Raw genomic sequence first — 22,262 nt, forward strand, 5'->3', positions numbered from 1 at the left:
TATTATTATTATTAATAGCATCAATATAAATAAATAGAATTAGATGTACATATATATACACATCAAAATAAATAAAACCAACATTAATATGAATAATTAGAATTATAGATATGTACATTTATATACAAGTGCTGTGTGGTGGGGAGGGGGGAAGAGCAAAGGGAGGGAGTTGGGGCGATGTGGGAGGGAGGAGTGCTGAGGAAAAGGGGGCTTAGTCTGGGAAGGCCTCCTGGAGGAGGTGAGTCTTCAGTTGGGCTTTGAAGGGGGGAGGAAGTGTAATTATTTGGAGGATTTGAGGAGGGAGGGCATTCCAAGCCAGAGGTAGAATGTGGGCCAGTGGTTGATGGTGGGACAGGTGAGAACAAGGCCCAGTGAGAAGGTGAGCATCACCAGAGTGGAGTGTACGGGCTGGGACGGAGAAGAAGAGTAGGGAGGTGAGGTAGGAGTGGGCAAGGGGATGGAGAGCTTTGAAGCCAATAGTGAGGAGTTTTTTCTTGATAAGGAGGTTGATAGGCAACCACTTCTAGACTGTGAGCCTGTTGTTGGGTAGGGACCGTCTCTATATTTTGCCGATTTGTACTTCCCAAGTGCTTAGTACAGTGCTCTGCACACAGTAAGTGCTCAATAAATATGATTGAATGAATGAATGAATGGAAATTTTTGAGGAAGGGCATGACATGCCCAGAATGTTTCTGTAGAAAGATAGGGCAGAAGAGTGACATGCAGACTGTAGTGGGGAGAAACAAAAGGTTGGGAGATCAGAAAGAATGCTGATGCAGTAATCCAGTCGAGATATGATGAGTGATTGTACTAATGTTGTAACAATCCTGTCCCATTGTCGACCCCTGGCCCATGTCCTGGCCTGGAACGCCCTCCCTCCTCAAATCTGCCAAACTCTTCAAGTTCTACCGAATGCTCAGCTTCTTCAAGAGGCCTTCCCAGACTAAGCCCCTTTACCTCAGATCCCCCTCCCCCCACAACGCTCTGACTCACTCCCTTTGCTCTTCCCCCACCCGCCCCGCAGTACTTAATAATAATGATAATAATAATAATAATGACAGTATTTGTTAAGCGCTTACTATGTGCAAAGCACTGTTCTAAGCGCTGGGGGGGGATACAAGGTGATCAAGTTGTCCCATGTGGGGCTCACAGTCTTAATCCTCATTTTACAGATGAGGGCACTGAGGCTCTGAGAAGTAAAGTGAATTGCCCAAGGTCACACAGCAGACATGTGGCGGAGTTGGGATTCGAACCCATGACCTCCGACTCCAAAGCCCGGGCTCTTGCCACTGAGCCACACTGCTTCTCACAGTACTTGTGTATAAATCTACATGTCTATAATTCTATTTATTTATATTGATTCCTTTTTACTTCTTTTGACGTGTATATATCTATAATAGCAGCGTGAAGCAGCGTGGCTCAGTGGAAAGAGTACAGGCTTGGGAGTCAGAGGTCATGGGTTCTAATACCAGCTCCACCACTTGTCTGCTGTGTGACTTTGGGCAAGTCACTTAACTTTTCTGTGCCTCAGTTACCTCATCTGTAAAATGGGGATTAAGACTGTGAGCCCCACGTGGGACAACCTAATCACCTTGTATTCCCCCAGCGCTTAGAACAGTGCTTTGCACATAGTAAATGCTTAACAAATACCACTATTATTATTATTATTATTGTTATTTTATGTATTTATATTGATGCCTGTTTACTTGTTTTGATGTCTGTCTCCCTCCCTTCTAGACTGCAAGCCCGGTGTGGGCAGGGATTGTCTCTATTGTTGAATTGTACTTTCCAAGCGCTTAGTACAGTAGTCTGCACACAGTAAGCACTCAATCAACATGACTGACTGAATGAATGAATGAACAGTCATTCTTCCCCCCTTCAAAGCCCTACTGAAGGTGCACCTCTTCCAAGAGGCCTTCTCAGACTAAGCCCCCTTTTCCTCAGCTCCCCCTCCCTTCCACATCACCTCTACTCACAAGCCCACAACTTTGGTGTCATCCTTGACTCCGCTCTCTCATTCACCCCACACATCCAGTCTGTCACCAAATCCTGCCGGTCTCACCCTCACAACATTGCCAAGATCCGCCCTTTCCTCTCCAAGCAAACCGCAACCTTGTTAGTACAATCACTCATCATATCCCGACAGGATTACTACAGCAGCATCCTTTCTGATATCCCAATCTCCTGTGTCTCCCCCCTTCAGTCTATACTTCACTCCGCTGCCCAGATTATCTTTCTACAGAAACGTTCTGGGCATGACACCACCTTCCTCGAAAATCTCCAGTGGTTGCCTATCAACCTCCTTAACAAGCAAAAACTCCTCACTATTGGTTTCATAGCTCCCCATCACCTTGCCCCCTCCTACCTCCCCTCCCTTCTCTCCTTCTACAGCCCAGTCTGCACACTCCGCCCCTCTGCCGCTAACCTCCTCACTGGGCCTTGTTCTCGCCTGTCCTGCCGTCGACCCCTGGCCCACGTCCTACCTCTGGCCTGGAATGCATCCCTCCTCACATCTGCTGAACTAGCAAACTTCTGCCCTTCAAAGCCCTACTGATGGCTCACCTCCTCCCAGACTGAGCCCCCCTTTTCCTCTGCTCCTCCTCCCCTCCTATTGCCCCTATACCATCCCTCTGCTCTACCCCCTCCCCACCCCACAGCACTTGTGCATATATATATATATACATACTTATTATTCTATTTATTTTATTAATTTTATCTATCTATCTATAATTCTATTCATTTATATTGATGTTATTGGTGCTTGTCTACTTGTTTTGTTTTGTTGTCTGTCTCCCCACTTCTAACCTGTGAGCCCTTGTTGGGTAGGGATTGTCTCTGTTGCCTAATTGTACTTTCCAAGTGCTTAGTACAGTACTCTGCACACAGTATGTGCTCAATAAATATGACTGAATGATTGATTGATGAATGAACGGTTCACTCTCTTTGCTCTTCCCTCCCTTTCCCTTCCGCACATCCCCAAGCTAGCTCTTTCCCTCCCTTCAAAGCCCTACTGAGAGCTCACCTCCTCCAGGAGGCCCTCCCAGATGGAGCCCCCTCCTTCCTCTCCCCCTCCTCCCCCTCCCCATCCCCCCCCACCTTGCCTCCTTCCCCTCCCCACAGCACCTGTATATATGTATATATGTTTGTACATATTTATTACTCTATTTATTTATTTTATTTGTACATATTTATTCTATTTATTTTATTTTGTTAATATGTTTTGTTTTGTTCTCTGTAACCCCTTTCTAGACTGTGAGCCCACTGTTGGGTAGGGACCATCTCTTTGTGTTGCCAACTTGTACTTCCCAAGCACTTAGTACAGTGCTCTGCACACAGTAAGCGCTCAATAAATACGATTGAATGAATGAATGAATGAATGACCCACAGCACTTATGTGTATATGTATATATCTATAATTCTATTTATTTATTCTGATGCCTGTCTACTGGTTTTGATGTCTGTCTCCCCCCAACCCTAGACTATAAGCCTGTTGTGGGCAGGGACTGTCTCTCTTTATTGCTGTATTGCACTTTCCACGTGCTTAATACAGTGCTCTGCACACAGTAAGCACTCAATAAGTACAACTGAATGAATGAATGAACCCAGGTCCTCTAACTCCCAGTTCAGGCTGTTTCCACTAGGCCACTTTGCAGCAGGGGTGCCAGGCCAGGGAAACCCTCCCCGACCCCCTGCCCTGGGGGCCTCTCCTTCTTCCTGCCTTTTCCAATCAGTCAATCAGTCATATTTATTGAGCACTTACTGTGTGCAGAGCACTGTGCTACGGGCTTGGGAGAGGCTACGGGCTTGGGAGAGTACAATATAGCAGAGTTGGTAGACATGTTCCCTGCCCAAAAGAAGCGTACAGTCTAGAGGGGTAGACAGACATCAATATGAATAGATAAATGAGGGATATGGGCATGGGTGTTGTGAGTCTGAGGGAGGGGTGAATAAAGGTGCAAATCCAAGTGCAAGCGTGATGCAGAAGGGACCACAGGTATTCCCTGGTAACTTCCCTGATGGACTGACTCCTCCTCCCAGTCAATCAGTGGGATTTATTAAGCACCTTTAGTCTAAGGACATTATATTAATATCTGTCTCCCCTTCTAGACTGTGAGCTCACTGTGATCAGGAATGTGTCTGATGCTATATTGTACTCTCCCAAGCGCTTAGTACAGTGCCTTGCACACAGTAAACGCTCAATAAATACAATTGAATGAATGAATGAATTTCTACTACCAACTCCCTCCGCCCTGACCTCTTGAGACCCAGATTTTGGCTGCAGGAATGTGCGGAGGTGGCAACAGATGTCAGTGGCTAGATAGCAAAAGCCTCAGGGTATAAAAATTTTTCTACCTTCCTCAAACCCTCTTTTCGCCAGCTCCCTCTCCTTTCTGTGTCGTCTATGTGCTGCGGTTTGTGACCTTTGAGCATTTATTTGCCCCACCCTCAACCCCATTGCACTTTTTTTATGGTCTTTAAGTACTTACTGTGTGCCAGGCACCCTACTAAGCACTGGAAAGAATACAAGATAATCAGATCAGACACAGTCCATGTCCCACATTCATTCATTCATTCATTCAATCGTATTTATTGAGTGCTTACTGTGTGCAGAGCACTGTACTAAGCGCTTGGGAAGTACAACTTTGCAACATATAGAGACGGTCCCTACCCAACAGCGGGCTCACAGTCTAGAAGGGGGAGACAGACAACAAAACAAAACATATTAACAAAATAAAATAAATAGAATAGTAAATATGTACAAGTAAAATAGAGTAATAAATATGTACAAACATACATACAGGTGCTGTGAGGAGGGGAAGGAGATAGGGTGGGGGGATGGGGAGAGGGAGGAGGGGGAGAGGAAGGAGGGGGAGAGGAAGGAGAGGGCTTAGTCTGGGAAGGCCTCCTGGGGCTCACAGTCTTAATCTCCATTTTAAAGATGACGTAACTGAGGCCCACGGAAGTCTCCTTCTATTCTCCATCTACACTCATTCCCTTGGAGAACTCATTCACTCCCACGGCTTCAGCTTCCATCTCCATGCGGATGATAACCAAACCTACATCTCCTCCCCTGATCTCTCTCCCTCTCTCCAAGCTTGTTTCTCCTCCTACCTTCAAGACATCTCTATTTGGATGTCCTCCCATCACCTCAAATTTAACATGTTGAAAAAGAGCTCCTTATCTTCCTCTCCCTGACTTTACCATCACTGTAGATGACACCACCATCCTTTCTGGATCACAAGCCCATAACCTTGGCATTATCCTTGATTCAATCCGTCACCAAATCATTCTACATACATGTTCAGGACATGTCACTCCCCTCCTCAAAAATCTCCAGTGGTTCCCTATCCACCTCTGAAACCTGGGGCACCAGCCCCATCACCCTCTAGCTGGAACTCGGGGACTCTGGCCCCAACTTCTCCACAGATGGAGTGTCACCCAGTGATACCCACCAGCCCCATCAACCAGATCCCCCCAGCCCCGATCCCATCACAGTCATTACCTAAAATTGCTAAAACCCACCCTTTCCTCTCCATCTAAGCTGCTACCACGTTAATGCAATCACTCATTCTAACCCACCTGGATTACTGCATCAGCCTCCTTGCTGGCCCCCCAACCTCCTGTCTCTGCCCACTCCAGTTCACACTTCACACTGCTGCCTGGATCATTTTTCTACAAAAATATTCAGGACATGTCACCCCCCTCCTCAAAATCTCCAGTGGTTGCCTATCCACCTCCATATCAAACAAAAACTCCTCACCATTGGCTTTAAAGCAGTCCATCACTTTGCACCCTCCTACCTCACCCTACTTTTCTCCTTTTACAACCCAGCCCGCATACTTTGCTCCTCTGGTGCTAACCTGCTCACTGTGTCTCCATCTCATCTGTCTCACCACTGACCCCTGGCCCATGTCCTGCCTCTGGCCTGGAAAGCCTTCCCTCCTCAAATCCCACAGACAATGACTTTCCCCGCTCAAAAACCTTATTGAAGGCATGTCTCCTCCAAGAGCCTTCTCAGACTAAACCCCACTTTCCCTCATCTCCCTTCTGCATCACCCTAACTTGCTCCTTTTGCTCTTCCCTCCCCGCCAGTCTCACAGCACTTATGTATATATCTGTAATTTTATTTACTTGTATTGATGTCTGTTTATTTGTACTGATGCCTGTCTCCCTCCAGCCCCCAGACTGTGAGCTCATTATGGGCAGGGAATGTCACTTCTTTTTGTTGTTGTTTATTGTTATTTCCCAAGCACTTAATACAGTGCTTTGCACACAGTAAGCGCTTAATAAATACAATTGGATGAATGAATGAATGAATGACTTGCCCAAGGTCACATAGCAGACAAGGGGCAGAATCAGGATTAGAATCCAGGTCCTTCTGACTCCCAGGCCTGTGCTCTACCCACTAGACCACTCTGCTTCTGTACATATCTATAAACTATATATTATAAATTATTTATTCATAATAATATCTGTCTCCCCCTCTAGACTCTAAACTCATTGCGGGCAGGCAATGTGTCCACTGATTCTGTTGTATTGTACTCTCCCAAGCTGTTAGTACAGTGCTGGGCATACGGTAAGTACTCAGTAAATACCATCAATGATGATGATTTACACAAGTGTTGTGTGGCTGGGGATAGGAACAAAGTGCTTAAAGGATAGAGATCCAAGTTCTTAGGGTATGTAAGGGAGGGCCAAGACCTGGAGATGAGAGTTTAGTTGGGGAAGACCTCTTGCAGGAGATGTGATTTTAGCAGGCTAGCGGTATTTGTGGTATTTGTTCATTCATTCATTCAATCGTATTTATTGAGTGCTTACTGTTCCAGGCCAAAGACAGGATGTGGGTGAGAGGTCGGCAATGAGATAGATGAGATCAAGGTACATTGGGTAGGTTGGAGTCAGAGGAGGTGAGCTTGTTGTGGGCAGGGATTGTCACTGTTTATTATTGTGTAGTACTTTCCCAAGTGCTTAGTACAGTGCTCTGCACACAGTAAGCACTTAATAAATATGACTGAATGAACGAATGAATGAAGTGGGTGCACTGGGTTGTTATGGGAGAGAACTGATTGAGTGCCTAAACACCAGTAGTCAGGAATTTCTGTTTGAATGCAGAGAGGAACAGGCAATGCTTAAAAAGTTTTGAGGAATGGGGAAATGTGTCAGAATGACATTTTGGAAAACTGATGGAGGCATCAGAATGAAGTAATAATAATAATGATAATGATGGTAGTTTTTAAGCATTTATTCATTCAATCCTATTTCTTGAGTGCTTACTGTGTGCAGAGCACTGTACTAAGCATTTGGAAAGTACTTATGTGCTAAGTACCATATTAAGCACTGGGGCAGGTACAAGATAACCAGGTTGGACACAGTTCTTGCCCCATGTGGGGCTCGCAGTCTTAGTAGGAGGGAGAACAGGCATTTAGTCCCCATTTTACCGATGAGGAAACTGAGGTTTAGAAAAGTTAAATGACTTGATCATGATCACACAGCCGGCTCTTTCTTCATTGATTATGCACCTGGATCTGTCCCCTGTAAGCACTAGATATTCATCCCACAGCACTTACACACAGAGCTGTAACTTATTGTAATGTCTGACTCCCCCTGTAGACTGTAAGCTCATTGTGGGCAGCTGCAGCGTGGTTTAGTGGAAGGAGCATGGGCTTGGGAGTCAGAGGTTGTGGGTTGTAATACCAGCTCCACCACTTATCAGCTGTGTGACTTTGGGCAAGTCACTTCACTTCTTTGGGCCTCAGTTACCTCATCTGTAAAATGGGGATTAAGACTGTGAGCCCCACGTGGGACAACTTGATAACCTTGTATCTTTCCCAGCACTTAGAACAGTGCTTGGCACATAGTAAGCACTTAACAAATACCATTATTATTATTACCAACTCTAATGTAGTGTACTTTCCCAAGTGCTTAGTACAGTGCTCTGCACACAGTGAACACTCAATAAACACCATTGTTTGATTGACTGATGTGGTGTCGTGTGGCCTGGAGGAGGAAGAGCCTGGAAGCAGGGAAGTCAGGAAGGAGGCTAATGCAGTAGTCCAGAAGGGTTAGGATAAGCGCTTGGATCAGCAAAATAGCAGTTTGTTTGGAGAAAGGGAGATGGTGTGAAGAAAGAACTGACAGGATTTGGTAACTGATTGAATATGCAGGTTGAAGGAGAGAGAGGCATCGAGGACTAAGCCTAGGTTGCAGGCTTCCGAGACAGGATAGTGGTGTTGGGTACAGGGATGGGAAAGTCAGGGGGAACAGAGGGTTTTGGTGGGAAGATGAGGGGTTCAGTTTTGCATATTCTGAGTTTGAGGTGTCGGTGGGATGTCTACTCCATGTAGAGTTGTCCTGGAGGCAAGAGGAGATATGGGCCAGGTTGCCAGTTGGCAAAACCAAGACCCAGAACTGTTTTGGGGAGAAGGGGTATCCATCTCCGTATCTAACACAAACTCCTCACCATTGGCTTTAGAGCAGTCCATCACCTTGCCCCTCCTACCTTACCTTGTTTTTCTCCTTCTATAACCCAGCCAGCATACTTCACTTCTCTAGTGCTAACCTTCCCACTGTGCCTCCATCTCACCTGTCTCACTGCCGAACTCTGGTCCAAATCCTGCCTCTGGCCTGGAACACCCTCCCTCCTCAAATCCGATGGACAATGACTCTCCCCCTTCAAAGCCTTACTGAATAATAATAATAATAATAATAATAATAATAATAATAATAGCATTTATTAAGTGCTTACTATGTGCAAAGCATTGTTCTAAGTGCTGGGGAGGTTACAAGGTGATCAGGTTGTCCCCCCGGGGGGCTCACAGTCTTAATCCCCATTTTATAGATGAGGTAACTGAAGCACAGAGAAGTTAAGTGACTTGCCCAAAGTCACACAGCTGACAATTGTCGGAGCTGGGATGTGAACCCATGACCTCTGACTCCAAAGCCCGGGCTCTTTCCACTGAGCCACACTGATTCTCTGAAGGCATGTCCCCTCCAAGAGGCCTTCCCAGACTAAACCCCACTTTCCCTCTTTTCTCACTCCCTTCTGTTGTCACCCTGACTTGCTTCCTTTGCTCTTCTCCCTCTTCCCAGCCCCACAGCACTAATGTATATATATGTAATTTTCTTTATTTGTGTTGATGTCTACCTCCCCCACTCTAGACTGTGAGCTCATCATGGACAGGGAATGTCACTGTTTATTGTTATATTGTACCAACCTGCAACCACCCCATTGACTGTGACTCTCAGTATACTAATAATAATAATTGTGGAATTTGTTAAGCACTTACTATGTGCCAGGCACTATACTCTATGCTATACTATACTATACTATACTCTCTCTCCCCCTCCCCCCACCCCCTCCGCCTTACCTCCTTCCCCTCCCCACAGCACCTGTATATATGTATATGTTTGTATTTATTTTACTTGTACATATTTATTCTATTTATTTCATTTTGTTAATATGTTTTGTTTTGTTGTCTGTCTCCCCCTTCTAGACCGTGACCCCGCTGTTGGGTAGGGACCGTCTCTATATGTTGCCAACTTGGACTTCCCAAGCGCTTAGTACAGTGCTCTGCACACAGTAAGAGCTCAATAAATACGATTGAATGAATGAATGGATGCTGGGGTAGATGTAAGGTAATCGGATTGGGCACAGTCCCTATCCCACATGGGGCTCACAGTCTCGATCCCCATTTTACAGATGAGGTGACTGAGGTGCAGAAAAGTGAGGCGACTTGTTCAATGTCACACAGCAGACGAGTGGTGGAGTCAGGATTAGAATCTGATTCCCAGGCCCGTGCTCTATCCTTCAAGAAGCCTTCCCAGACTGAGTCCCCTTTTTCCTCTCCTCCTCTCCATCCCCCCTCCCCTACCTCCTTCCCCTCCCCACGGCATCTGTATATATGTTTGTACAGATTTATAACTCTATTTATTTTACATGTACATACTTACTATTCTATTTATTTTATTAATGATGTGCATTTAGCTTTAATTCTATTTGTTCTGACGACTTGACACCTGTCCACATGTTTTGTTGTCTGTCTCCCCCGACTAGACTATGAGCCCGTTGTTGGGTAGGGGCCGTCTCTGTATGTTGCCAACTTGTACTTCCCAAGCGCTTAGTACAGTGCTCTGCACACAGTAAGTGCTCAATAAATACGATTGAATGAATGAATGCCGTGCTGCTTCTCTGAGCCGCGCCCTCCCCCAGTCTGCACTCCCTCGTAACACCCAATCTGCACCCTGGGCCGCTCCCCCGAGTCTTCACCCCGTTGCCCCGGGCAGCACTTCACAGTCTACACCCCCCGCCCCGCCCAGGCCTCGCCCCTCAATCTGCTCCTCCCTCCCCCGGACCCCCAGTCTAAACCCCCCGACCCGGGCCACGCCCCTCAGCCTGCACCCCCCGGCCCGGCCCCACCCCAGTCTGCCCCCCGGCCCGCGGTTTAGTGGCCAGAGCCCGGGCTTGGGAGTCAGAGGACGTGGATTCTAATCCCGCCTCTGCCGCTTGTCTGTTGCGTGACCTTGGGCAAACTACTTCACTTCTCTGTGCCTCAGTTCCCTCATCTGTAAAATGGGGATGGAGACTGTGAGCCCCGTGCGGGACAACCCGGTTACCTTGGATCTCCCCCAGCGCTTAGAACAGTGCTTGGCACATAGTAAGCGCCAAACAAATGCCATCGTTATTATTACACCTCCCTCCCCCAGGTCCCCCAGCCTGCCCTCCCAGGCGTTGCTGCTCCCCAGTCTGTCCCGCCCTGGGTGGGTAGGCTGAAGTCGGACGCCACGGCAGGGAGGCCGGAGGGGTGGGAGGCAGGGAGGCCGGCGGGGAGGGAGGCAGGGAGGCAGGGCGCTCTGTGGGACTCTTTATTTGGAAACAGTGAGAGTTGGCACGGCCGGTGGGGTCCGTCCGTCCGGGCACCGGCCCGGGGCGCGCCCCCGCCCCCGCCCCCGCGCGCCCGCGGGGAGCCCAGACGGCCCAGGGCCCAGGGCGCGGGCACGTGCGCGCGCCCTCCCGGCCGCTACACGCGCTCAAACGAGGTGAGGAAACACTCTTGTAATGCTGGAAATCGGATAAAACGCCTTTCCTACTGCTGCACGGTGGGGGGGGAGGGGGCGGGCAGACACGAAGCTGGCCATCGGACACAAGCGGGCAAAGCCAAGCCGGACGGGACCCCGCCCCCGGCCCGGGACGGGGGGCGCGGCGCGGGCGGCACAGGGGCCACGGGGCGGGGGGCGGGGGGCGCGGACCGGCTCTCTACGGCGTCTAGGGCGGCGAATACAGCAAAGACCAAGGGCGTGGGGAGCCCCCTCCCCCCCGCTCCCGCCCGGGCCGAGCCTCGGCGAGCAAGGGCGGGGGTGGGGGTCCCCGCTGGCCCCTCCCTCAAGGGAATCCCGCAGGGGGTCGTTGCGGGGGGGTTGGTCCTGGAGGGGCGGGAAGGGGGGCGTGGGTCCTCGGGGGAACCCCCCCTTCCCCTCCCCGACCCTCCCGCGAGGCGCTGCGGGGCGGGGGTGGGGGGGAATCCGACAGACGCGACCCCGGCCCCTGGAAAGACTGCGATTCGGGGCGCTCTCCGCCCGCACGGAGTTTGGGGCCGGGAAGGGCTGCGAAGCCGTCAGGAAGCAAGTTGGATTTTCCTCTCTGTTTGGGGGGCCGGAAATCGGGGCCTGGGGTCGCGGCGCCCTGAACCCTGTGGGGGTAACGGGGGGGGGGGGGCCGCAGGGGTGGGCGGATCCCCGTTAGGACAACGGACGGCCAAGTGGGCCTAATGGAGGTGGGGCGGGGGCCGGGGGCGGTGGGGGACCGGTCGATCCTGCCCCCTTGGCGAGGATCCCGGACCCAGGCAGCTGGGCCCGGCGCTGCCCACGAGGAGATTGGCGGAGGGCCGATGCCCCCTCCCCACCGCCCGGCCCCCGCCCGCCCCGGGGCCCGCGGATGAATGCCCACGGGGGGCCCGACCGAGGGTGGCGAAAGGGCGGGCGCGGGGGGCTCTGCCCGCGAGGAGGTGGTCTAAGAAGGGGGTCTGCGGAATGGTGGAGGAGCAGTCTGGTGGGCGAGGGGGAGGGGGGGGGCGCAGGCTTCCCTGGCCGGCCGGCCGGCCCTCCCCTTCACTCCTCCTCCTCCTCCTCCTCCTCCTGGTCCTGGTCATCGAGGCCCCCCGCGCCGGGCCCGCCGCCCCCGCCCCCGTCCCCGCCTTCCCCGCCGGCCATGGTCTCCACGATGAGCTCGGCGGCGCAGGTGGCCTCCCCGGCGCAGTTGACGGCCTTGCAGGTGTACTTGGCGTCGTCGTCGCCGGACACGTCGGCGATGGTCAGCGAACAGTTCCCGTCCTCGTCGTAGTCGATCTGGAAGTGCCGCGACTCCTTGATGGAGTGCTCGTCCTTGAACCACACGACCTCGGGGTCCGGGTGGCCTGCGGCACGCGGAGACACCCCGGCGGGGACCGTCAGGCCGGCTGACCCTCGGGGCCCGGGGACACCCGGAGACCCCGGCCCGGCCGCCGGCGCCGGCCCTTGGGGAGTCTCCGGGGTAGACGGGGGGCGAGGGGTACGGACACACGGTCCTGCCCTCGGGAAGCCTCCGGGGTAGGCCGGGGGCGGAGGGCACGGACACATGGTCCTGCCCTCGGGGAGCCTCCGGTGTAGACGGGGGGCGGGGGGCGCGGACACACAATCCTGCCCTCGGGGAGCCTCCGGTGTAGACGGGGTGGGTGGGTGGGGGTAACACGGTCCTGCCCTCGGGGAGCCTCCAGTGTAGGCGGGGGTGGGGGGCACGGTCCTGCCCTCGGGGAGCCTCCAGTGTAGACGGGAGGGTGGGGGGCACGGACACACGGTCCTGCCCTCGGGGAGCCTCCGGTGTAGACGGGGGGCGGGGGGGAAGGACACACGGTCCTGCCCTCGGGAAGCCTCCGGGGTAGATCGGGGGCAGAGGGCACGGACACGCGGTCCTGCCCTTGGGGAGCCTCCGGTGTAGACGGGGTGGGGGGTAACACGGTCCTGCCCTCGGGGAACCTCCAGTGTAGACGGGGGATGGGGGGCACGGACACACGGTCCTGCCCTCGGGGAGCCTCCGGTGTAGACGGGGTGGGTGGGGGGTAACACGGTCCTGCCCTCGGGGAGCCTCCGGTGTAGACGGGGGGCGGGGGGGACGGACACACGGTCCTGCCCTCGGGGAGCCTCCGGTGTAGACGGGGGGGGGGGGGCATGGTCCTGCCCTCGGGGGGAGCCCCTGAGGTAGATGGAGCAGACCCTATCCTGCCCTCTGGGAGTCCCCAGTGTAGACGAGGTGGACCCGGCCCTGCCATCGGGATGCCCCCAGTGTAGACAGGGCTGACCCGGCCCCCCCCAATGACCCCTCCCCCCCCCCAGTGTAGAGGGGGGCCTGCACTCGGGGAGCCCCTGGGGTGGCAGTAGCAGAATGATGATTAAAGTCTCTCCCTGGGCTACCAGTCCCCGACTCTCCCGGACTGGATCCCACTCCGCCCGCACCCCCACGCGGCCCCCACGCGGCTCCACAGCTCTGCAGGCCCTCCTTGCTCGGATTTGGGGCTCGGGGCCAGATTGGGGGAGGGGGCGGGGAATGGGGAAAGACTTCCCCTGCGAAAAGGGGCCTAAACCGATACCCAGCTGGGCCTGGGCCAGGGGGAGGAGCTGCTGGAATCCCCAACAGAGTCTCTCCTCGTCTCCCTCCTCGTCTCCCTCCTCCTCTCTCACCTCATCTTCCTCCTCGTCTCCCTCCTCCCTCTCCCACCTCCCCAGACCCAGGTTCTGGCCAGCGGGAGGAGGGACGGTCAGGGGGCTCCCTAGAGGGTGGCGTTTCTCCCATAGCACACGGGTCCAGCCCGGACACTCGGGGAAGAGCAGGGAGTCACAGAGGGCAGGGGCGCGGGGTGGGGCGGGGCGGAGGGAGGGGGCTCCTATGGCACAGGGGCCCAGCCCAGGCACTCGGGGAGGAGCAGCGGGTCACGGAGGGGCAGAGGGCAGAGATGGGGGGGGGGGAGTGTCGGGGATCGGAGGGGGCGCAGGTCCGTTACCCTCGATCTTGCAGTCGAATCGCGCGGCGCTGCCCTCCACCACCTCGATATCCAGGATCGTCTTGGAAAAGTAGGGCTTCACGTGCGGCTTCTCCTCGGCCACCGCCTCCAGGAAGGCCTGGGACGCGTCATCTGGGGTCGGGGCACAGAGCACAGCGGCAGTCCTTGGGGGTGCGAAGCCGCCGCCGCGGCCCTTGCTCTCCAGCCCCCCCCGGGCTGGGGGCCGGGCTGGGTCCTGTCCCGAAGTCCCCAGGCTGCGGGGACCCCGGTCCGAGCGAGGGGCGCCGGAGGCCGCAGCGACACTGACCCCTAACGGGCCTCTCTGACTGACCCCTCCTGCAACCGGGGGCAGGGAAACAGCCGGCGAGTCTCCCTCTCTTCCCGCCCCTTGCCACTCACGCTGAGAGCAGGGAGTAGGGGATCTTCAAGGTCTTCCCGCCTCCACACTGACCGCTGCCCTGCCCGGGAGCAGGGGTCCGTCGAGGGTTCCGGGGAGGCCGGACACGCCCCGACTGGCCCCTCGCCCCAGGAGCCTCATTGAAGGCGCACCTCCTCTAAGAGGCCTTCCCAGACTAAGCCCCACTTTTTCTCAGCTCCCCCTCCCTTTCCTGCCACCCTGACTCGCTCTTCCCCCCTCTCTCCGCCCTGCAGCATTTAGGTATATATGTATCTTTCTATAATTTTATTTATTTCTATTGATGCCTGTTTATTTGTTTTGATGTCTGCCCCCCGCCCCCCCCCCCCCCCCCCACCAACGCCCGCTAGACTGTGACTGTGCCCGTCGTGGGCAAGGTTTGTCCCTCTTTATTGCTGTATGGCACTCTCTAAACGCTTAGTACAGTGCTCTGCGCACAGTAAGCGCTCAATAAATACGATTGAATGAATGAAGAACAGGAGCCTGCCCCTCGGAGACCCCCGCCGGACATCTGCATCTGGGGCGAAGCCCCCGGTCCCTCTGGCAGCCTGGGGTGGGCATGGGGAAGGGCATCGAGGACACAGCAAGCGAGAGGGATTCGGAGCTGGGCTCAGAGCAGAGTCCTGGGCGGGCCAGGCCCGATGGCAGGAGGGGTCTTCCCGAATGTTCCCACGCCACCTCTCCGGGCGCATAGCCGAGTCGAGACCCGAGACTTTGTGCTCGATGTGGGCAGGGAACGTGTCTGCCAACTCTGCAGTAATGAATTCGCTTAGTAAAGTGCTCTACATATAGTAGAGAATAAGCGTGACAGTGGAAAGAGCACGGGTTTGGGAGTCGGAGGTCGTGGGTCCTAATCACGGCTCTGCCACTTATCAGCTGTGTGACTTTGGGCAAGTCACTTCACTTCTCTGTTCCTCAGTTCCCTCATCTGTCAAATGGGGTTGAAGACTGTGAGCCCCACGTGGGGCAACCTGATTACCTTGTATCTACCCCAGCGCTTAGAACAGTGCTTGGCACACAGTAGGCGCTTAACAAATAGCACGGTTATTATCATGATTATCATCATCAAGTGGCGTCGAGTCGCTTCCTATTCGCGGGGGTTCTATGGATATTAGGAAGCGCTCGATGACTGCCATCGAGGGGTGGGTCCCCGGAGCCCCCGAGCCAGTGCCCACCCGTGCCCGCGGCCTGCTCACCTGGGGTCTCCAGCTTGTCGGCATTGAGGGGGCTGGTGGGGGAGCCCGAGGACCCCTTCCTGCCGCTGAGCCCCGAGATCATGGCCATGGAGGACAGGCGGCCGATGGCCCTCACCGCATTGCCCGTTTTCTGCAGCGGCGACAGGGCGGGGGGGACGGGGGGGACGGACGGGGCGGGTGTGGGCGCCGCCGGGCTGGGCCGGACCCCGGACCCCTGGGTCGCCGCGTGGGCAGCGGCGGGCGGGCAGCGTGTGTGAGCACGGCCGGTAGCGGTGGGCGGTGTGAGCGGGGCCGGGGGCTGGGGCTGGGGGCTGGGGGCTGGGGGCCGGGGCCGGGGCGGCTTCTGAGCTAATTTGCCTAAACAAGGAAGGAAGGACGCGGCAGACGAAGCCCCGGCCCCGGGCTGCAGCCCCATAAAAGGGAGAGTTTACAGAAAGCGCGGTCTGCCCAGACACGCAGGACACCCGGCCGGGGGGTGGGCGGGGGGCGGGAGCCGGTGGGGGGGGGGGGGGCGGGGGACAGGGACGGGACAGGCTCAGGAGGCGGGGATGGGGTGAGGGAAGGGGGAAAGGGGAGGGAGGCGGGGGGCAGGAAAACCTGGGGGAGAGTCCCGGCCCAGGACACGGGAATGGGAAGGGGGCGTGGGGATGGCGGGAGGGGATGGAAAGGGGAGGAGGATCGGGAGGGAGCCGGGCGAGGGAAAGGGGTGAGACAAGAGAGGGGGAAGGGATGGGGCTGGGGGGGGGGGCAGGGGCGGGGGGAGGGGGCTGAAGGGTCTCTGGCGGCCCCCCGCTCTCTGAGGTCCGCTCAGCTGGACGTCGTCCTTGTCAGGGAGGCTGTCCGCTGCTCCGTCCTGCGCCCGACCATCCGCCGGCCCTGTCCCCGGACCCGTGCCCTCCGCCGTCCACCCATCTCCTCTGTCCCCGTTCCCAACAGCGGACGCTTACAGGGGGTCCTAGTCAGGGGTTTGGGGGGCCGAGAAGCCCCAACACCTGCCTGAATGCAGGGTCAGTCCATCCGGCCTGGGAGAACTGTATATATATATATATATGTGTGTGTGTGTGTGTGTGTGTGTGTGTGTGTGTGTGTGTGTGTGTGTATCTACAATTCTTTTTATTTTTATTGATGGCCGTTTACTTGTCTTGATGTCTGTCTCCCCCCCACCCCCTACCTTAATTGTGAACCTGTTGTGGGCAGGGATTGTCTCTATTGTTGTATTGTACTTTCCAAGTGCTTAGTACAGTGCTCTGCACACAGTAAGCTCTCAATAAATACGATTGAATGAATGAATGAATGAGGGAGAACAGGCATTTAATCCCCATTTTACATGAGGAAACTGGGGTTCAGAAAAGTTAAGTGACTTGACCTCGGCTCCATTCCCAACAGTGGACGCTTACAGGGGGTCCTAGTGAAGGGTTTGGGGGGCCGCAAAGCCCCAATATCTGCCTGGAGGTAGGGTCAGTCTACCCGACCTGGGAGAACCCTGCAGAATCCCCCTTGCCGCCTCGCTTTTCCTTCCCTCCTCCCTAACCTCGCCACCCTCCTCCCCTTCCCGTCAGCCCTTCTGACCACCGCACCCCTATCCCCTTCCCTCTGTCCACCGCCATCCTCTTTCGCCAGACCTCACAATCCCACCCCAATCTCCCTGCCCCGGCCGTCCCAACCCTAGGACAACTCCTCCACCTGGAACCTCCATTTCCAACCCCTTTCAGACTACCCAGACCACCCCCTCCCCCCATCTCCGAAACTCCCATCCTCTACCACTCCCCCTCCCAGAAAACCCCCAACCTCAACCCTTTTCCCCATCACCTCCTCCCCATCTCCCAGAAAATCTCATCCCTGGTCTTTTCCCAAGACACATCCTCCCCTTTCCCCAGGAAACCTCATCCCCCACCACTGCCTCCCCCTGTGCACCCCGCCTCAGGCCAACCCATCCCGCCCCCCTCCTGCCCCCCAACCCCTGCCTCAGCCCCAGGGCCAATTGATGAGAGAAGGGAGGATGAGCTGCGGCAGGGCAGGGAGAAGTTAACTGCTGAAAGAGCAGGGGGGCCCAGTCCAAGTCTCCCCTCCCTTCCAAACCCCCAGTGCCCCCTGCCCCCAGCAGGGGCTCCCCACAACATCCCCCTCCAGGCTCTGCCCTGCCTCTCCCCATCGTACATATCTGCTTCTCCCCACCGGCAAATCCCACCTGGAATCCCACTCTCCCAACAAACCTTCCCCCCTAGACGGTAAGCTCGTTGTGGGCAGGGAATGTGCCTAACAACACTTTTGTATTGTACTGGCTCAAGCGCTTAGTATAGTGCTCTGTACACAGCAAGCACTCGATAAATACCACTGATTGATTGAATGTAAGCTCATTGTGGGCAGGGAATGTACCTATCGCCTCTGTTGTATTGGCTTCTCCCAAGTCCTTAGTACAGTAAGTGCTCAATAAATACCATCGATTGACTGACTGATTCCCCATTCACTCCCGGCACCCCAACTCATAACAACTCAACTGTCACCCCAAGTTCCAGGGTTCCTATGCCCGTCCTCGGCACTTTTAAGCATATGGCTGTTCAGATGTACCCTACTACTGCATCAGTCAACCAATCAATCAATGGTATTTATTGAGCACTTACTGTAAGCAGAGCACTCTACCAAGTGTTTAGGAGAGTACAGTCCAACAGAATTAGCAGACACATTCCCTGTCCATGGAAAGTTAGCTGTGTGACATTGGGCAAGTCACTTAACTTCTCTGGGCCTCAGTTACCTCACCTATAAAATGGGGATTAAGACTGTGAGCCCTCCGTGGGACATGATCACTTTGTAACCTCCCCAGTGCTTAGAACAGTGCTTTGCACATAGTAAGTGCTTAATAAATGCCATTATTATTATTATTATTATTACTATTATTATTATTATTAAATGAGTTTACAGTCTAGAGGCATTAGTCTCTAGAGAAGCAGCATGGTCCAGTGGCTAGAGCCCGGGACTGGGAGTCAGAAGGTCATGGGTTTCAATCCCAGTTCTTCCACTTGTCTGTTGTGTGACCTTAGGCCAGTCACTTAACTTCTATGTGCCTCAGTTCTCTCATCTGTAAAATGGAGATTAAGATTGTGAGCCCTATGTGGGACAGGGACTGTGTCCACCCGACTACCTTGTATCTACCCTAGCACTTAGAACAGTGTCTGGCACATATTAAGTGCTTAACAAATACCATTATTATTGTTATTATTATTAGTCTCTTCCCTGATCACCCCACATCCAGCCTCGCCCCACTCCAATCAGTCAATGGTATTTTTTGAGAGCTTACTGTGTGCAGAGCACTGTACTAAGCACTTGGGACAGTACAATACAACAGAGCTGGTAGACATGTTCCCTGCTCACCGTGAGAATAAAAAAAAAAAAGATGGTTAAGCACTTACTATGTGCCAAGGACTGTTCTAAGCATTGGGGTAGATTCAAGTTAGGTTGGGCACAGTCCCTGTCCCACAAAGGGGTCACACTCTTAATCTTCATTTTACAGATGAGATAACTGAGGCCCAGAGAAGTGAAGTGAGTTGCCCAAGGTCACACAGCAGACAAGTGGCAGTCAGAATTAGAACCCATGACCTTCTGACTCCCAGGCCCGTGCTCTACTCACTAAGCCATGTTACAGTCTAGAGGGACTGTCCACACTGTTCACATTGTCCAGGCCACACACTTCACTATGAGTTCACAGGAGAAGCAGTGTGGCTCAGTGGAAAAGAGCCCGGGCTTTGGAGTCAGAGGTCATGGGTTCAAATCCGGCTCCGCCACTTGTCAGCTGTGTGACTGTGGGCAAGTCACTTCACTTCTCTGTGCCTCAGTTACCTCATCTGTAAAATGGGGATTAAGACTGTGAGTCCCCCGTGGGACAACTTGATCACCTTGTATCCCCCCCAGCGCTCAGAACAGTGCTCTGCACATAGTAAGCGCTCAACAAATGCCATTATTATTATTATTATTATTATTATTATTATTATTATTCACTCTGTTGCCTGGATCATTTTTCCAAAACGTTGTTCTGCTCCAATCTCTCCACTCCACATGAGATTCCAGTGGTTGCCCATCCACCTCCACATCGAACAGAAACTCATCACCAACGGCTTAAAGGCATGCCCCTTTTTACTCATTGTGGGCAGGGAATGTGTCTAACAACTCTGTTGTACTGTACTCTCCCAAGCACTTAGTATAGGGCTTTACACACAGTAAGCACTCAATAAATACCACTAACTTATTGATTGTAAGCTCGTTATGGGCAGAGAACGTTTCTACCAGCTCTGCTGTATTTTCCAATGTGCTTAGTCTATGCTCTGCGCACAGTAAGCACTCAGTAAACACCATCGATGATTCCGATCCTCATTCTTATCCCATTACCCCAGTTCACATCCTTTGCTCTTCTAATGGTGACCTACCCATTGTGCCTCAACCTTATCTCTCACCATGTCCTCCCTCCTACCTAGAATTCCCTCCCCCTTCATTTGTTTGAATGGTATTTGTTAATCAATCAGTGGTATTACTGAGCACTTACTGTGTGCCGAGCACTGTATTAAGTGCTGGGGAGAGTAGAATACAACAGAATTAGCAGACATGTTCCCTGCCCATAATGAGCTTAAGCACTTTCTATGTGCCCAGTACTGTACTAAGCACTGGAGTAAATTCAAGTTAATCAAGTTGGACTCAATCCCTGTACCACATGGGGCTCACAGTCTAAATCCCCATTTTACGGATGAGGGAACTGAGGCCCAGAGAAGTGAAATGACTTGCCCAAGGCCACAGAGCTGACAAGTGGTGGGAGCCATGATTAGAACCAATGGTCCTCTGATCCCAGGCTGGGCTCTTTCTACTAGGCCATGCTGCTTCTCTATTGATTGTTCACTCACTTATTTATCCTGTGGTTTCATCCCCACAGATGTTTTCTTCTCCTTGCCTTCTTGTTGTTTCTTCCTTTTCTCCTATTTGTAAATATTTTGTTTGTCTGTCTCTCCCTTTAGAGCAGGACCCCTTTGAGTCTGGAAATTCTTGCAGCTGTTATCCTTCCCAAGATCTTAGTAGACTACATCACGCACAGTAGGCTCTCAGTAAATAACATGACTGCTACTCCTGCTCCCCACGTGGCTACTTGCATTTTGGCCATTTGGAGCTAGTGATAGTGGTGGTATTTGCTATTATTATATCACGTCTAGCTCTCCACCAACCTCTTGCCCACATCCTGCCTCTGGCTGGTACTCCTTCCCTCTTCATACACTACAGATCACTGCTCTCCCCACCTTCAAAGCCTTGTTAAACGGCACATCTCCTCCAACAGGTCTTCCCTAACTAAGCCTTCATTTTCTATTTTTTTTTATGATATTTGTTAAGCGCTTACTATGTGCCAGGCATAGCACTGCGATAGATACAAGCTAATCAGGTTGGCCACAGTCCCTGTCCCACATGGGGCTCCCAGTCTTAATCCCCATTTTACAGGTGAGGTAGCTGAAGGCACAGAGAAGTTAAGTGACTTGCCCGAGGTCACACAGCAGACAAGTGGCGGAGACAGGATTAGAACTCACGACCTCTGACTCCCAAGCCCGTGCTCTTTCCACTAAGCCATCACACAGCAGAAAGGTGGAAGAGGCAGGATTAGAACCCAGGTCCTTCTTACTCTAAGGCCCATGCTCTATCCACTAGGCCATCCTGCTTCCTCTTCTACCACTCCCTTCTGGGTCACCCTTGCTCTTGGATTTGCACCCTTCATTAATTCATTCATTCAATCATACTTACTGAGCACTTAGTGTATGCAGAACACTGTACTAAACGCTTAGGAGAGTACATTATGACAATAAACAGACACATTCCCTGGCCACAACGTGCTTACATACACCCCACTCTCAGTCCCACAGCACTTATGTGCATAGCCATAATTTATTTTAATGTCCATCTCCCCCTCTAGACTGTATGTTTGATTGATTGATTAATTGATTGATTTGCTGGGAATCCACTGGGTGCTGGGCACTGTGCTAAGTACATCAAAAGTACAATTCACAATCCTTGCCCACAAGAAGCTTCCACTTTGGAAAGGGAGATGGACACTGGAATCTCAACCATCTGTGGAAATGCAAAGGTGGAGGAAGGCTATTGGCCCAAATATTCGAGATTGCAATGGGAGATTGAGACGATCTGAGGACAGGGTTGGGTTTTTTTTGATGGTATTTGTTAAGTGTTTACTATGAGAGAGCTTACAATGAGAAGCAGTATGGCCTACTGGGTAGAGCCTGGCTTGGGAGTCAGAAGGACCTGGGTTCTAACCCCAGCTCCACCATTTGTCTGCTGTGTGACCTTGGGCAAGTGACTTTACTTCTCTGTGCCTCACAACTCATCTGTAAAATGGGGATTAAGACTGTGAGCCCCATGTGAGATAAGGACTGTGTCCAACCTAATTAGCTTGCATTTACCCCAGCGTTTAGAACAGTGCCTGGCACATAGCGCTTAACAAATACCATAAAAAACTGTGTCAAGCACTGTTCTAAGCACTGGAGTAGATTCAAGATAATCAGGTTGGACACAGTCCTTATCCCATGTCGGGTTCACAATCTTAATCTCCATTTTACAGATGAGGTAACTGAATCCCAGAGAAGT

At 53.0% G+C, this 22,262-nt stretch overlaps 1 protein-coding gene across 1 annotated transcript in view; it reads right to left on the reverse strand.

The window, feature by feature from the left end:
• Window positions 1-11,084: 11,084 nt before the first annotated feature.
• Window positions 11,085-22,262, reverse strand: part of MYLK (myosin light chain kinase) — a 129,977-nt gene continuing 118,799 nt past the window's right edge. The window contains exons 28-33 of the mRNA XM_038751481.1: window positions 15,642-15,771; window positions 14,031-14,162; window positions 12,162-12,410; window positions 11,901-11,988; window positions 11,482-11,687; window positions 11,085-11,263 (exon numbers count right to left, since the gene is read on the reverse strand). Of these exons, the coding sequence (XP_038607409.1) occupies window positions 11,085-11,263; window positions 11,482-11,687; window positions 11,901-11,988; window positions 12,162-12,410; window positions 14,031-14,162; window positions 15,642-15,771 (984 nt within the window). The remainder of the gene's footprint in view (window positions 11,264-11,481; window positions 11,688-11,900; window positions 11,989-12,161; window positions 12,411-14,030; window positions 14,163-15,641; window positions 15,772-22,262) is intronic.

This window comes from Tachyglossus aculeatus, chromosome 1, assembly GCF_015852505.1.
Source record: "Tachyglossus aculeatus isolate mTacAcu1 chromosome 1, mTacAcu1.pri, whole genome shotgun sequence".
In the NCBI taxonomy this organism is placed as follows: Eukaryota; Metazoa; Chordata; class Mammalia; order Monotremata; family Tachyglossidae; genus Tachyglossus; species Tachyglossus aculeatus.